The sequence below is a fragment of the Tenrec ecaudatus genome, chromosome 14 (genome assembly GCF_050624435.1).
Source record: "Tenrec ecaudatus isolate mTenEca1 chromosome 14, mTenEca1.hap1, whole genome shotgun sequence".
In the NCBI taxonomy this organism is placed as follows: domain Eukaryota; kingdom Metazoa; phylum Chordata; class Mammalia; order Afrosoricida; family Tenrecidae; genus Tenrec; species Tenrec ecaudatus.
Genome location: NC_134543.1, coordinates 54,892,217 through 54,906,924, shown reverse-complemented (window position 1 = coordinate 54,906,924; position 14,708 = coordinate 54,892,217). Strand labels below are relative to the sequence as shown.

General features: G+C 40.5%; 1 protein-coding gene across 1 annotated transcript in view; it reads left to right on the top strand.

Moving 5' to 3' along the window:
• The window catches only part of ATL1 (atlastin GTPase 1), a 94,191-nt gene that overhangs the window by 28,202 nt on the left and 51,281 nt on the right, over positions 1-14,708 (top strand). Inside the window, exons 2-4 of the mRNA XM_075531245.1 lie at positions 8,370-8,617; positions 12,193-12,327; positions 12,763-12,867. Coding sequence (XP_075387360.1) covers positions 8,370-8,617; positions 12,193-12,327; positions 12,763-12,867 — 488 coding nt within the window. The remainder of the gene's footprint in view (positions 1-8,369; positions 8,618-12,192; positions 12,328-12,762; positions 12,868-14,708) is intronic.

Here is a 14,708-nt window from a genome sequence, read left to right as displayed (position 1 = left end):
CCTTGTCAGTTAATGTTAGTTCAGAACCTTCCACATGTACATATCCACTTTATAATCTTCACTGTATTAACCCTTCTGCAAGATAACAGGGGGTTGGGGGATGGTAACAACATTTAGGTACATCCTCAAGATGAAAATTCTAGCTAAAAATAAATGCTCTTATTTATTAAAAATAGAGAAGTTGGTGACCATGACTTCTCCCAGAACCCACCGCTCTTCCTCTAACTGTAGCGGCCTGAGGTGACCTGCCAAGATGGTTCGTTACTCACTCAACCCAGAAAACCCTACAAAATCCTGCAAATCAAGAGGGTCCAACCTCCGGGTCCACTTCAAGAACACCCGTGAAACTGCCCAGGCCATCAAAGGCATGCACATTGGAAAGCCACCAAATATTTGAAAGACGTCACTCTGCAGAAGCAATGTGTGCATTTCCGACGGTACAATGGTGGTGTTGGCAGGTGTGCCCAGGCCAAACAGTGGGGTTGGACCCAGGGTCGGTGGCCCAAAAAGAGTGCTGAATTTTTGCTTCACATGCTTAAAAATGCAGAAAGTAATGCCAAACTTAAGGGTTTAGATGTGGATTCTCTGGTCATTGAGCACATCCAGGTGAACAAAGCCCCCAAGATGCGCCGCCGGACTTACAGAGCTCATGGTCGGATCAACCCATCCATGAGCTCCCCGACCACACTGAGATGACCCTGACTGAGAAGGAACAGATCGTTCCTGAACCAGAAGAGGAGGTTGCACAGAAGAAAAAGATTTCCCAGAAGAAACTGAAGAAGCAAAAACTCATGGCTCGGGAATAAATTAAGTTTAAAATAATAAAAGTTAAAGCACTAAAAATAAAAATTAATTAATTAGATAAAATAAAACGACTGTGAGAAGCCACCTAACACCCTCAAAAATAGCCCAATTCAAAAAATCAGAAAGTAAAAAGTGTTGGAGGGACTGTGGTGAGATAGGAACTCCCACCCACTGCTGGTGGACCTGTAGGTATGTACAGCTACTTTGGAAATCGAGTTACCACATGACCCTGCAATCCTTCTGCTGGGCATATACCCAGAAGAGGCAAGAAACAAACCATGGCCTGGCATCTGTGCTCCAGTGTTCATTGCAGCACAGTCCACAACTGCAAGGAGTTGGAAACAACCTAAATTTCTATCAATGGAAGAATGGATTAAAAAACTAGTACATATACACAGTGGAGTACTACGCATCCCTAAAAAGCAGTGATGAATTTATGAACCACATCGCTACATGGAAAGGATTGGAGGAAAGTATGCTAAGCAAAATAAGTCAAGCATAAAAGGACAAGTATAATGTGAGTCCATTGAGGTAAACTTAAAAATGCAAAAGGAGCATAGGGGAAAAGCTACTACATAGAAACATTCCTGGGGTGAGGTCCAGGTACTATGACAGAGGTAAGACCCCAATCCAGGGATATATATGGTAACCAACTCAAAAGGAGGGGGAAAGAAAGAGAGAAAAAAACAAAGACATGGGTAGCAGGCAGAACAGGGCACTAACCCACCCAAGGAGAGGGTATTGTTTATATATCCACAGGAGAGGGAGAGAGGGACCAGGCTTCAACCTGGTCCATCAAGATGTGAATGCACCAGGGTGGACGATACCTTCAGGACCAGGGGTGTGAGGGGCGATGCTGGGAGAGTGGAGGGTGAGTGGGTTGGAAAGGGGGAACTGATTACAAGGATCCACATGTGACCTCTTCCCTGGGAGATGGACGGCAGAGAAGAGGGGGAAGGGAGACTCCAGATAGGGCAAGATATGACAAAATAACAATCTGTGGATTATCAAGGGCTCATGAGGGAGGGGGGAGCGGGGAGGGAGGGGAAAAAAAAGAGGACCTGATGTAGAGGGCTTAAGTGGAGAGCAAATGCTTTGAGAGTGATTAGGGCAAAGAATGTACGGATGTGCTTTATACAATTGATGTATGTATATGTATGGATTGTGATAAGAGTTGTATGAGCCCCTAATAAAATGTTTTTAAAAAAAGATGTGAATGCAACATACTGGCATGAAACAGGGAACCAATCGAGAGGTCTGCAGGGCTGACCCCAATCACAACTATGTGGACACCTCCCTTCCCACCAGTAGAATACACTTCAGACAACAGTACTGAAGCTACAGCTCAGGGAGAGGAACAAGTCTGATCAGAGCACACAGGAGCAAATGAAGAGGGAAGGAGAGAGAGTGGAGCACATCCGGGCCCACCAAACCCCAGGATAATATTCCTGCTCAGAGCAGCCAATGCACAGAGAGGACAATCGGGCCAGCCCCACCATGAGACAAGATGTCCCTCACTGACCCAGAGCACTATGATGGACAACACTGGAGACCCAGTGTGGGAATTATACCCGATCTGACCCCCCACATCGAGGCAAAACACTAAGGGTGTGCAACAGAACAGCAAGGGGAGCAAAGCAATGAAGTCCTCAGGGAATATAGATGGGATCAGAGCATGGCACCCAGTCAGACTCAACTGGAAAACACTCCTAAAGGTCAACAAACAGACCTGGAACGAATTATAGGCTTTTCTCTTTTTTGTTGTTGTTTGTTTTCTTTTGTTGCTTTGTTTTTTCTCTGTCCTATTTTATGCTTACTATTGTCTCTGCATGTCTATCTAGCTACTATAGGTGGGATAAACAATCTGGAGGGAAAAACAATGGGACTGATGGTTCCAGGGGGGACACGGGAGACGGGGAGGCTGGGGAAAGGAAAGGGGGTGTCAACCAACCCAGGGACAAGGGAACAACAAGTGATCTAAAATCGATGGGAAGGAGGGTATGGTATGCCTGGTGGGGCTTGATCAAGGACAATGTAGCCGAGAGGAATTACTGAAATCTGAATGAAGGCCAAACATGGTAGTGGGACAAGAGGAAAGTAATAGGAAATAGAGGAAAGAACTAGGAGGCAAAGGGCATTTATAGAGGTCTAAATATAGGCATATATATGTAAATATACTTCTATATAACAATAGGAAATTATATATCTATGTACATATATTTCTATGTTAAGTATTAAGGTAGCAGAGAGACATTGAACCTCTATTCAAGTACTCCCTCAACGCAAGAACACTTTGTTCTAATAATCCGTCATTCTGTGATGCTCACCTTCCCCAGAAGATTGAATAGAAAATGGGTGCATAAGCAACTATGGCGAAGAAAGCTGAAGGTGCTATCAAAAGATATAGCATCTGGCTCAGAAGCAACAAAGCCCACATGGAAGAAGCACACCAGCCTGTGTGATCACGAGATGCCGAAGGGATCAGGTATCAGGCATCAAAGAACATAAGATCAATTCATTGTGAATTCAGAGAGTGCAGACTGGGGACCCATGACCCATCTGTAGGCAACTGGACATTCCCTTACAGAAGGGTTGTGGGAAAGAGGCGAGCCAGTCAGGGTGTAGTGTAGCAACGAAGAAACATATAACTTTCCTCTAGTTCCTAAATGCTTCCTCCCCCCACTATCATGATCCCAGTTCTACCTTACAAATCTTGCTAGACCAGAGGATGTCCACTAGTACAGATAGGAACTGGAAACACAGGGAATCCAGGACAGATGATCCCTTTAGGATCAGTGGTGAGAGTGGCAATAGTGGGAGGGTGGCAGGAGGATGGGGTGGAAAAGTGGAACCAATTACAAGAATCTATATTTAACCTCCTCCCTGGGGGATGGACAACAAAAAAGTGGATGAAGAGAGATGTTGGACAGTGTAAGATATGACAAAATAATAACAACATAAATTAGCAAGGGTTCATGAGCGAGGGGGAAGGGAAGCAGAGGCGGCGAGGGAGGGGAAAAATGAGGAGGTGATGCCAAGGGCTCAAGTAGAAAGCAAATGTTTTGAGAATGATGATGGCAACAAATGTACAAATGTGCTTGACATATGGATGTATGTATGGATTGTGATAAGTTGTAGGAGCCCCCAAGAAAATTATTTTTTTTAAAGAGTGAAAAAAAGATTGAATTGTTAAAAAAAATAAAAATTCAGTGGTTAATCCCTCCGAAACAGACTGCCTATTCCTTCATCCTGCTGCCTTAGTCTGAAAGCTCCACTTAAACCTGTCCCCCATGGTGACCCCATTGGTATTTGAAATATCAGTGACATAACTTCCAGCATAACAGCAACTCATAAGTCACCACAGTACAACAAACTGACAGGCAAGCAGTGGTACATACTTTTCTGTATCTATTAAAATGACCATATGGGTTTTCTCTTCTATTCAATGTAGAGAATTACATTAATGGAATTTGAGATGTTAAACCAACCCTAAATTCTTATAGCCAATATCACTTGTGCTATATCCATTTAAAAATGTATTGGTGGATTTAATTTGCTCTCCAGGCTGTCCACAGATTATGAACAAGTTCTTAACTAAATCTGTCTGTAAAATAAATTAGTACATAAGTCAGAACTGTTAGGAGTATCTAACATTGGTTAATCAAAGGTTTGTCTTTTATATGGTTATAATGTACCTTTCTATACATAACAAACATTAAAGGAACACTTCAATATACACTAAAAACATCTTTAACATTATAATACAGTCGTAATCATGTTGGGTATGTAACACAGGCCGCACACATTTGTTGTTATGAATCATTGTATGTACCTTAAATTTTACTATAATAGACTTTATAGGAATTGGTTCATAACTACATGTAAGTCAGAGATCTTAACCCAAACACTCCCTGGATCTGTGTAGGACTTCTGAGTTTACCTTTTGAAGAGATACTACTTGTTAGTTTTCCTTTGGCATGGAATCTTTGTTAGTTCTTTGGTCTCAAAGTTGTTTGACCTCATAAAATAAGCTGACATTGATCTGTTATTTTCTGATCTTTAGAGAAGTTTGTGTGAGATTGGTGTTCTTTTTTCCCCTGAAAGTTTGGATACTTCGCTGGGGAAGCCAAGTGAATCTGGAGTCTTCTTTATATGAAGTCTTTAATTATGCAAAGATGAAAATGTTTATGTTTTCTCTATGTCATTCTTCATGACATCTAAAATGCTATCCACTTTACCAAAGGTATCAAATTTATTTGCATAAAATCATTCATAAGATCCTAAAATATTTATAAGACCTATAATGATATTCCCCTTTTCAAATGAGATTGGTAATAAATAACTTTTCCTCTATTCTTTGATCAGTGTTATTCTACTACATCAATCTTAATTATCTTTATTTCTGTTGCATTGGTTTATGAGCTTTAGCTTCTACCTTTTCTTTTTCATTGCATTTAATTTGGTATTTTCTCCATTATTAAGGTGGATGTTATTATATGTGTCATATATGAATTATCAGTTAATTAACATTTTAAATTTTCATTAGGTGTTCTTTGAATTATAATTCATTTGGAAAAACTTGAAAATTTTTAAGTCTTCTTGTTATTGACATATTTTATTCTCCAATGGCCAAAATATAGTGTGTTAATTCAGGGAGAGTAGAAAAACAAATCCACAGAAACTCAAATGTATATACGAGAGTTTTATTTATATAAAGAGCAGTTGGATATTGAGAAAATGCCCCAGCTCACTCTAGAACAAGTTCGTAAATCCGATAGTAGCCCATATGTCTGACACCAGTTTATATAGTCCTCTTCAGACTCACAAACACATGCAATGATGCTGAATGCAGGAAGATCACAGGCCAGTGAGTGGGAAGTCTTATAGATCCAGTGGCATTGAACGCATCTCAGCGCTGGCAGGGGTCTCCACAGGGCTTCTCCAGGTCTAGGGTTCTGGCTGCATCAGGGTTGGTCTGTGGGACTTCTCAGGGATGTTTCGAAGGGAGTCAGCCTTGTCAGTAGAGAGTCCCCAAGGGAGTGAGCCGAGAGAGAAAGGTGTCTCTTGCCTCCAAGGAGGAAGCACAGGAGTTCCCAGAATTCTCAGGAGAAGGCCACGCCCACACAGAGGCCTCATTGGTTATATCCTGAGTGACAGGTCAGACTCTACCCCTTCACTTGTAATCCTCTCAAATTGACACTAGTTTAGGTAACTATCACAAATAGCTTCATTAATTTTAACAGTTCAAAGTTTGTTGAGATCTGATTTATGAAGCAATATAAGGTCTATTTGGTAAACAGTACATATATATTAAAAATACATATGTTCCTGTGATTATTGAATATATAGGGCAGGATAGCAGATCAGGATGGCTAATGATGCTATTCATATTTTCACTGATACTTTGTCTGAAATTTCAGAAACTAAGGGAAAATTACTAAAGTATAATGTCCCAAATGTGTCTCAGGGAGAAGTAAAATGCTTTGTTACTGCTAACAATATCTATTATATTATAATCAGTAAAGTTTGAGGTCCCAATAATCCAAACTCTGCTGCTGAGTTGATGCCAACTCACAATAAAACATGAGACCTAAACCGTTTGCAAGAATGCTCTTCAGAAGTTTCTTCATTTTTATTGAATTAGAAGTAGACCTCTTTGACAAAGAATTGAAGTTCCTTAAAACAAGTTGACTCTACCCAATTTAATGATTTATGCTTTAAGCTCTAAATGTAGACATTTAGAGTCTAGGCTTTTATGGATGAGATTTATGCGCTGGAAGGAACCAACATTAACAATTTCAGAGGTTTATTCCAGTCGTGACATTCTGCCGTGCTCTGTAAAGTGCCTCCTGTATGTATGTTCAGCTTGGAGAAGTGCTGCCAGGATCATATGAATGAATAAGCTTAATTCTAGGTGATGAAGAAAGTGTGAATTAAAGCTATTTCCTCTGCTCTAAAAGGGGAGTCCTCTGTTTTCTCTCACTCATCAGCAAAAAAGCCCTCTCTACACTGACTTAGCGCTTTCTAGATCTGAAAACTCATGATCAGTCAGACCAAATAGAGTCTCTGGAATATGGCACGGATGACATTTGCATATGATGTTAAAACGAGCATTTCTAATTCCCTCTGTTCCTGTGCGAGGTGTTTGAGAGCTGAGAGGGATGTACAAGCACACCTTTGTTAATTTCGCACACTCAGTCCCAGACCGCCATAATATAGTGAGTCGCACAAGTATTTCGGTTTCCTAGTGCATATAGAAATGATGTAGATTTACACTCTAGTGGAGCCTTGGTGGTGTAGTGGTTATGAGTTGGGCTGCGATCTGCATGGTCAGGAGTTCAAAACCACCAGCAGCTCCTCAGGAAAAAGAAGGGTTTCTATTCCAGTGAACAGCTATAGTCTTGGGAACCGCAGAAGGACTCTGAGTTAGCAGTGGGTTTGTTTCTTTTTTGAGCCTACTGTGGCAGCCACTGTATCTGTCCATCTCATCGAGAGACTGCCTGTTTTTTGCTGCCTTTCCATATTACCAAGCATGTTGTCCTCCTCCAGGGACTGGTCTCTCCTGACAACATGTCCAAAACAAAGACACAGACTCATCATCCTTGCCTATAGAGAGCATGCTGACGCACTTCCTCCAAGATTTATCTGTCTTTTTAGCAGTCCAGGGTACTTTGAACATTCTTCTCCAGCATTACAATTCAAATGCATTGATTCTTCAGTCTTCCTTATTCAGTGTCCCATTTTCACATGCATATGAGGCAGTGGAAAATACCATGGCGTGGGTCAGGCTCACCTTAGTCATGAAAGTAACATCCTTAAAAAAACAACAACAACAAAAAGAAAGTAACATCCTTGCTTTTCAAGACCCAAGAGATCACATGTAGCAAATTTACCTCACGCAGCGTGCCTTTTGATCTCTTGACTGCTGCTCCTATGAGCACTGATTGTGGTTCCAAGTATGATAAAAACCTTGACAATTTCAACCTTTTCTCCATTTATCATGATGTACCTGTTGGTCCCGTTGTGAGGATTTGGGTCTTCTGTCCGTTGAGTCCTAATCCATACTGAAGGCTGCACTCTTTGATCTTCACCAGAAAGTGCTTTGTTTCCTCCTCACTTTCAGCAAGCAAGGTGGTGTCCTCTGCAAACTGCAGGTTGTTAATAAGCCTTCTTCCAATCCTGATGCCACATCCTTCTCCATAGAACCCATTCGCTGAACATTTGCGCAGCATCCAGATTGAACATCTATGGTGAGAGAATACAACCCTGATGTACACCTTTCCTGACTGTAAAAAATGCAGCATCCCTTGGTCTGGTCACATAACTGCCTCTTGATCCGTGTACAAATTCCTCATGAGCGCAAGGAAGCGTTCTAGAATTCCCATTCTTCTCAAAGTTCCCACAGTTTATTATCGTCCACACAGGGTAGCTCTAATCCTTCACTTTGTAAAGACGTTGTCTGCTATGCCCAGTAAAGCAAAGCACAATAAAATGAGGTATGCCTATTTACATTTCTGTGTATTAAGAGACGGTCAGCTGTACCCAGTTGCTGTTTTGTCCAACAGGTGGGTTTTCAGAAAAGTCCTATGAATGGAGCTCAGAAGAGGAAGAGCCAGTGAAAAAGGCAGGACCAGTCCAGGTCCTCATTGTCAAAGATGACCATTCCTTTGAGTTAGATGAAGTTGCACTGAATCGGATCCTTCTCTCAGAGGCTGTCAGGGACAAGGAAGTGGTTGCTGTGTCTGTGGCTGGCGCCTTCAGGAAAGGAAAGTCATTCCTGATGGACTTCATGTTGAGATACATGTACAACCAGGTATGTACAAGGGGTCTGAAAAGCTCTGTTGTTTCTATGCTTCTGTCGCTTTGTCTTCTCCTGTAGTAGTGTTCAATATGTCTACCTCATTGCTATGTACCGTAAGTACGAGCACGCACCTGTGCAAAAGCACAATGGTCGGCCATCCCACCCTCCATGTTTTGGACACCCAACTACGCTCAACACTTTTCTCTGACGCCGCTTTGCTGCATTTCTTTTAAAACATAACGTTTTCACTTTTTCCATGATAGACATGATAGTGATATATCAACTTTACATATTACAATGTTTCAAATGTCCAAGAATCTTTGTCATAACTTTTAAAATGTAATACTGTTTTTAATATGTTTGTTAAAATTTTCAAGTATACATGGAAGTTCCAAGAATTCTACAGTGAGTATTTGGGTTTCCCCAATCTGGGCTCTACCATGAACACTAGTAGTCTTGTTTCATCACACATATCACCACCGTGAATATTTCTATGTACCTTCTTACTTTTAAAAATGCATTCCAAAATCAACTTCTTCCAAAATACTTCAACATATTTATATACATCGTATTTATCCATACTTTTATTTAGCTTTTTTTCTTTTCAGGTAAATTTTATAAACAATAAAATACAAAGATCTTAATTGTATATCCATAGAATTTTGACAAATTCATATACCCCCGTGTCATCCAAATCCCTAATAGAGCATAGAATACTGCCATTGTCTCAGTCAGTCTGTCTCTTTGCACCCCCTCTAAAGGCACCTGACAGTGTCATAGTGTCTGAGCCAACAGAGTGACCCAGAAATGAGAAAGTGAGACTTTCAGCGACCTAAATCCACTGCTGTCCAGTTGATTCTGATTCACAGTGAGCCTGTGTAGGGTTTCCGAGGTTGTAAATCACGGCAGGAGCAGACAGTTCATCTTGGGGAATAAAGAGTTGGCAAAGGAGAACATGCTAGTATTTTTCTCCCTTGTCTCCTTAGCAATTCCAATGCAAACAGATTTTGAGGCAGAAGAGACGCTACGACTCAAAGAAACTTTGTAATGTGCATTGACGCTGTCACTCTCCATCTTGGATTGCCCTTTTGTAGTTGAGGGATTTGTAAACTGTGTTGCAACAATAGTGCTAACATTTTTAATCTCTAGCTTCAGTTCAAACAACTCAAGAACAGAATTGCCGCAATAATTCCAGCACTGAAAGTAAATAAAATGCACCATGTTCTGTTTCTAGTGTAAGCTACTTAAGACAGGTGGGAAAGTTAATAAACAAGTTAATTAACCTTCCATTTGGGGGGATAATACAGTTTTAGGCATGTTCGTAGTGTTAACTGTTATGTAAACATTACAATGAGACACTCAGTAACACTTGTGATATTGTCGGTGGGAAATGACATTTGCTTGCATTCAAGTGCTCCATATTTGTTTTGCTTTTATGTGTCTAGTAAGCATTCAGAAAATAGGGAGGATCTGAGCATTTGTCTAGCTGTTCCTTGTATAAAGGCATGTTATTACTGATTTTTACACCAAATACAACTTTCATTCTGCCTACGGAATTACCATTCATGTTCAAATGTGAAGTTAGATTTATAGAGAGATGGTCTCTGTCCTTTTGGTAGGAAAACTGCTCCAAGTTTGTCCTGAAACTATCATAGTACCCGGACCACCGCAACAAGTAAATGATTTGTGAATAAATAGATAAAAGGATGCCCCAGTGAATGCTCAAGCTAAATTTAGATCGGCCAAAGCAACTCTAGGGCCCTGGCAGCGCAGTCGGACAAAGCACTGGACTGTTCATCAGAAAGTGGCTTCAATCCACTAGCCACTCCGTGGAAGAAAGCTGTCGCAGCCTGCTTCCATTGCAGTCTACCACCTTGTCGATCATGTGCAGCAAGGGGCTCAAACATAAACACAGTTGTGAGGGTGGCACAGGATGGGGTGCATTTCATTCTGTGGAACAGAGGGTCACTCTGAGTCAAGAACCAACTCATGGCACCGAACTGCAGCAGTGATCTGGAGCAGTGGTCTACGTACGCACTTTGAGTTGAAGTTGATTTGAGGCCAACTGGTTCCATGTGAAAGTAACTGTGTATTTCTTCCTTGTCTTTCAGATCATGTTCAGGCTTAGAGCTTCTATAAATATCCCAAATTGATCATTGACCTGAGTTGATGTTGCAATAATTTTATCATTATGAGAGTTCCTAATTACCATCATGTTTTTGCTAAAGTCTGTGCCCCAAGACTCTTTCTTAGGCAAAGCTATCGTAGGCTAGCTGTAATTATAACATTAATTATGAAGGGTTTATTGGCTCCTTCACTGTGCTGTACTGTAGTCGATTCTGAAGGACATAGATGCTGCACTTACATCTCAAGGTCTGACCAAGGAGACAGAACTAAGGCCCACGAAATATTAGATCAGCACTAAGTATGAACCCATGTGTTTCTGAACATAAATAACATTCATTGGAAGGTTATTGAAAACATAACCCACATCACTGCACAATAAGCACAGAAAATGTTAAACGGGGGCCTCGTGTATCGCGTAAGCGTTCACCAAAATCTCAATAACATATTTTGGAAAAAGAAGTGCATAGAAGGAGTTGTCAGGGAACGCTCCATAAAAACGTTAAGACTCAGGAGGACTTTGAAGTTGTGCGAGATTTGGAATAGGAGGAGGAGGACACAGACATTCTAGAACAGTGGTTCTCAACCGTCCTCATGCCGCGACCCTTTAATCCAGTTCCTCATGTTGTGGCGACCCCCCAACCATAATATTATTTTCATTGCTACTTCAGAACTGTAATTGTGCTACTGTTAGGAATCGGGCGACCCCTGTGAAAGGGGTCGCAGCATTTGTCGACCCCCAAAGGGGTCACGACCCACAGGTTGAGAACTGCTGCTGTAAGGCATCCACAATAATCTTTCTAATTCCAACTATGATGTTATTCTATTTCAGATTTTTCATGGCTCCCCACTCACTGATAAACCCCAATTTCCTTACGTACCTTGCAAGGCCTTTCCGGATCTCTGTGTCCAGCACCTCCTCATGCTCCTATCCTCCGCCCTCCCAACCCCATCTTGACGCCATTTAAGCATCGAGCATTTCAGTGCGCCCTGACATTAATGTGCACTCCCATAGCTTAATTTTTTTCTAAAAACTTCTAAGCAACAATCAAATCTTAGCCCAAACAGCTCCTCTACTATGAAAATCTGCCTGATGTAGAGTTAGGTTCTCCTTTGCTATGTTTCCACGAATAATTGCACATACGTTCCCATTTGGGTAACCATGCATTGCACCATAATGGCTTGTTAGCATGTCTGTCTTCCTGTCAGTTGTGAGCTTCCTCTGGTTTGGAATGATGTCATTTCAATTCTAAATCCCCAGGACTGAGCACAGAATGTGGCATATGGTGGCTCCCCTATAATTAGTTTTTGGATGAATAAATAAAGTGTTTATGTCAATGCAGGAGATGTGCATATGTTGTTTTCTTTCGACTAGAGTGGGAGCAGGTTGAGGATGGGAATGGATGAATGGAAAAACTGTACAGAAATATCCAGCTCCACATCACAGACTTATTAATTTACAGGAATCGATCGACTGGGTTGGAGATTACAATGAACCATTGACCGGTTTTTCTTGGCGAGGTGGATCCGAACGAGAGACCACGGGTATCCAGATATGGAGCGAAATCTTCCTTATCAATAAGCCTGACGGCAAAAAGGTATGACGTGTATCCTCTCGCGTACAATTGAGTTTTCACTTGCATGGAGTACCTTAAAAAAAATTTCTTGGAAATGCACCTCTGAAAGCACATGACACTTAAAGAAGATGGGGGTCGCATCCAATTGCATGCCCCTCTCCAGCGACCAGGAGAGGTCAACTGGAAGGGGCGGAGAACAGCAGACAGCACACTGGCATCTGTATTTGTTTCCATTGCTGTGCTGTTTTCGTGATGTTGGCTAGCTAATGAAAATGGGCCGTGGCAGCAGTCAGCAGCTAAGTGATCATTTGATTTTCTGTGGCACTCACAGCACATGTAAGAAATTCCTTAGTAGGAATTCAAGGGTTTTGGTTTGTTTTAGTTCTTATGGTGTTGACCTGTGATGGCCTTAATCATCTATATGTTCTAGAAATCATATACTCCACTTGCCTGTAGGTTGCCGTGCTACTGATGGATACGCAGGGAACCTTTGATAGTCAATCAACTTTGAGAGACTCGGCCACAGTATTTGCCCTTAGCACAATGATCAGCTCAATACAGGTATGGGATAAAATGAATCTATTTGATGAATATTTTTAAGACTAAATATTAAGAATATTTGAGTTTCTACCTATATGTGGTAATGAGACAAGCATGGTAAATCATGTCTATAATACAAGTAATTAACATACTGATTCTTATGATATCTGTAAGAGTAAAATTGTTTCTGTTAGTAGTTTAATAATCTTACATGCAAACATATTAGGTATACTTATAAATTATGCTTCATGAAACAAGATAATGCAAAATTTGCCTTGCATAACGAGGAGGAAATTTCTAAATGTAAAAATACTTAAGTATGTTCATAGCTTTTAAAAGCACTTTAATATATATTTAGGGAAGTAAATGTCTTCATATAATGTTGGAAATCGTCCTTTCCTTTTCTGTTTTTTCACTTATATTTAAATTATTGTTTTTAAAGGTCTTGTAGACTTGCTAAAGTGTTCTGAAATTCTGAAAGTCCCTGGAGATTTTTGCTATCACCATGACCACATAGCATAATAGGTTTCAAGACTATCTTTAGACATTTTCTCTTCCTTAGAGAGCACACAGAGTAAGAGAGTGGCAAGAAGCAGAGCAGAGCAGATCGGTCAGAAAGTGTAAGGTAGCTTAAAATATAGCCGAGGCAAACTGGTCAGGATGTAAGACAAGGCTGAAATTATGAAGTGGGAGTAGGTAAGTAGAGAAAATGGAGCAAGTGAACCAGCCACGAGGTCAGCATAGGCTAGAGAATCTGATTAGGACCATGAAGAGGGTGGACAGAGGAGAAAGGAAAAACTCATTTTTTCCCCCTAAAGGGCTTTAAATGCCATGACTATAACCTGTGATTCACTAGCCTTTTAAAAATGCATTTATTAAATGGAATGAGCCTTTTAAATATTTTTAAAGTACTGATTTAATATCTAATCGCTTCATAATCAACAAGAGATGCAGATAATTAAAACCAGATGGGTTTTGCCTTACATATTTTACTTACTATTTATATTTGATCTGAAGCCATTGAATATTGTCAATGAAAATCTAAGTCCTTAGTAATACTTTTATTATTATTTGAGAAATCATCTGTTATTTAAATCACTACACAAAGTATATTGTTTCCATCAGTAAACATACAAGCATCCTTAACTTTTCTTCGAGGTTACGAATATTTACTACCTTCAAAAAAGAAAGAAAGTCACTTTTATTGTGTCAGCTGCTCATGAAGCAATAATGTATATGTGTAAAGATGTGAGCCTAATAGTCCGAACCCTACTTCCATGCTATGGGACAGTCCAGATAGTAAGAGCCAAACCCACTGCCACCCAGTCAGGTCAGACTCACAGCACCCGACAGGGCAGAGTAGAGCTGTCTTAAAGGCGCTGTACCTTCGCTGGAGCCTCCTGACGTGAGGCTGGTGGCTCAAACTGCTGACCTGCTGGTTAGCAGGGGACACTTTAACCCCTGTACCACAGAGCTCCTTGGAACATCCCAGAGAGATTGCTAATTGATTGTGGGGAAATATAGAATTTTTCAAAACATTTTGTTTCCATATGAGTTGTTCAAATTTAGACTATTATTCTGGTTGTTCTTGGTAGAATGATCATTTTATAGACTTTTTGCTAACTTAGGTTGATAAAATAATTTTAATATTCTTTCTCCAGAGCAGGTAGTTATTGTATTTCTAGAACAATTTTATAGTCACTGTACACTGTTTTCTCTTATTTCCTTCACTTTTCTATCAAGATCTTATAAATAACATTACATACGAATGCATGTAAGATTTTGATTGTGTGATAATTGTTATTCCAACACATAGAGGATTATAAAATAAGAATTTAGGATGATGTTAATTATCCCTTCAT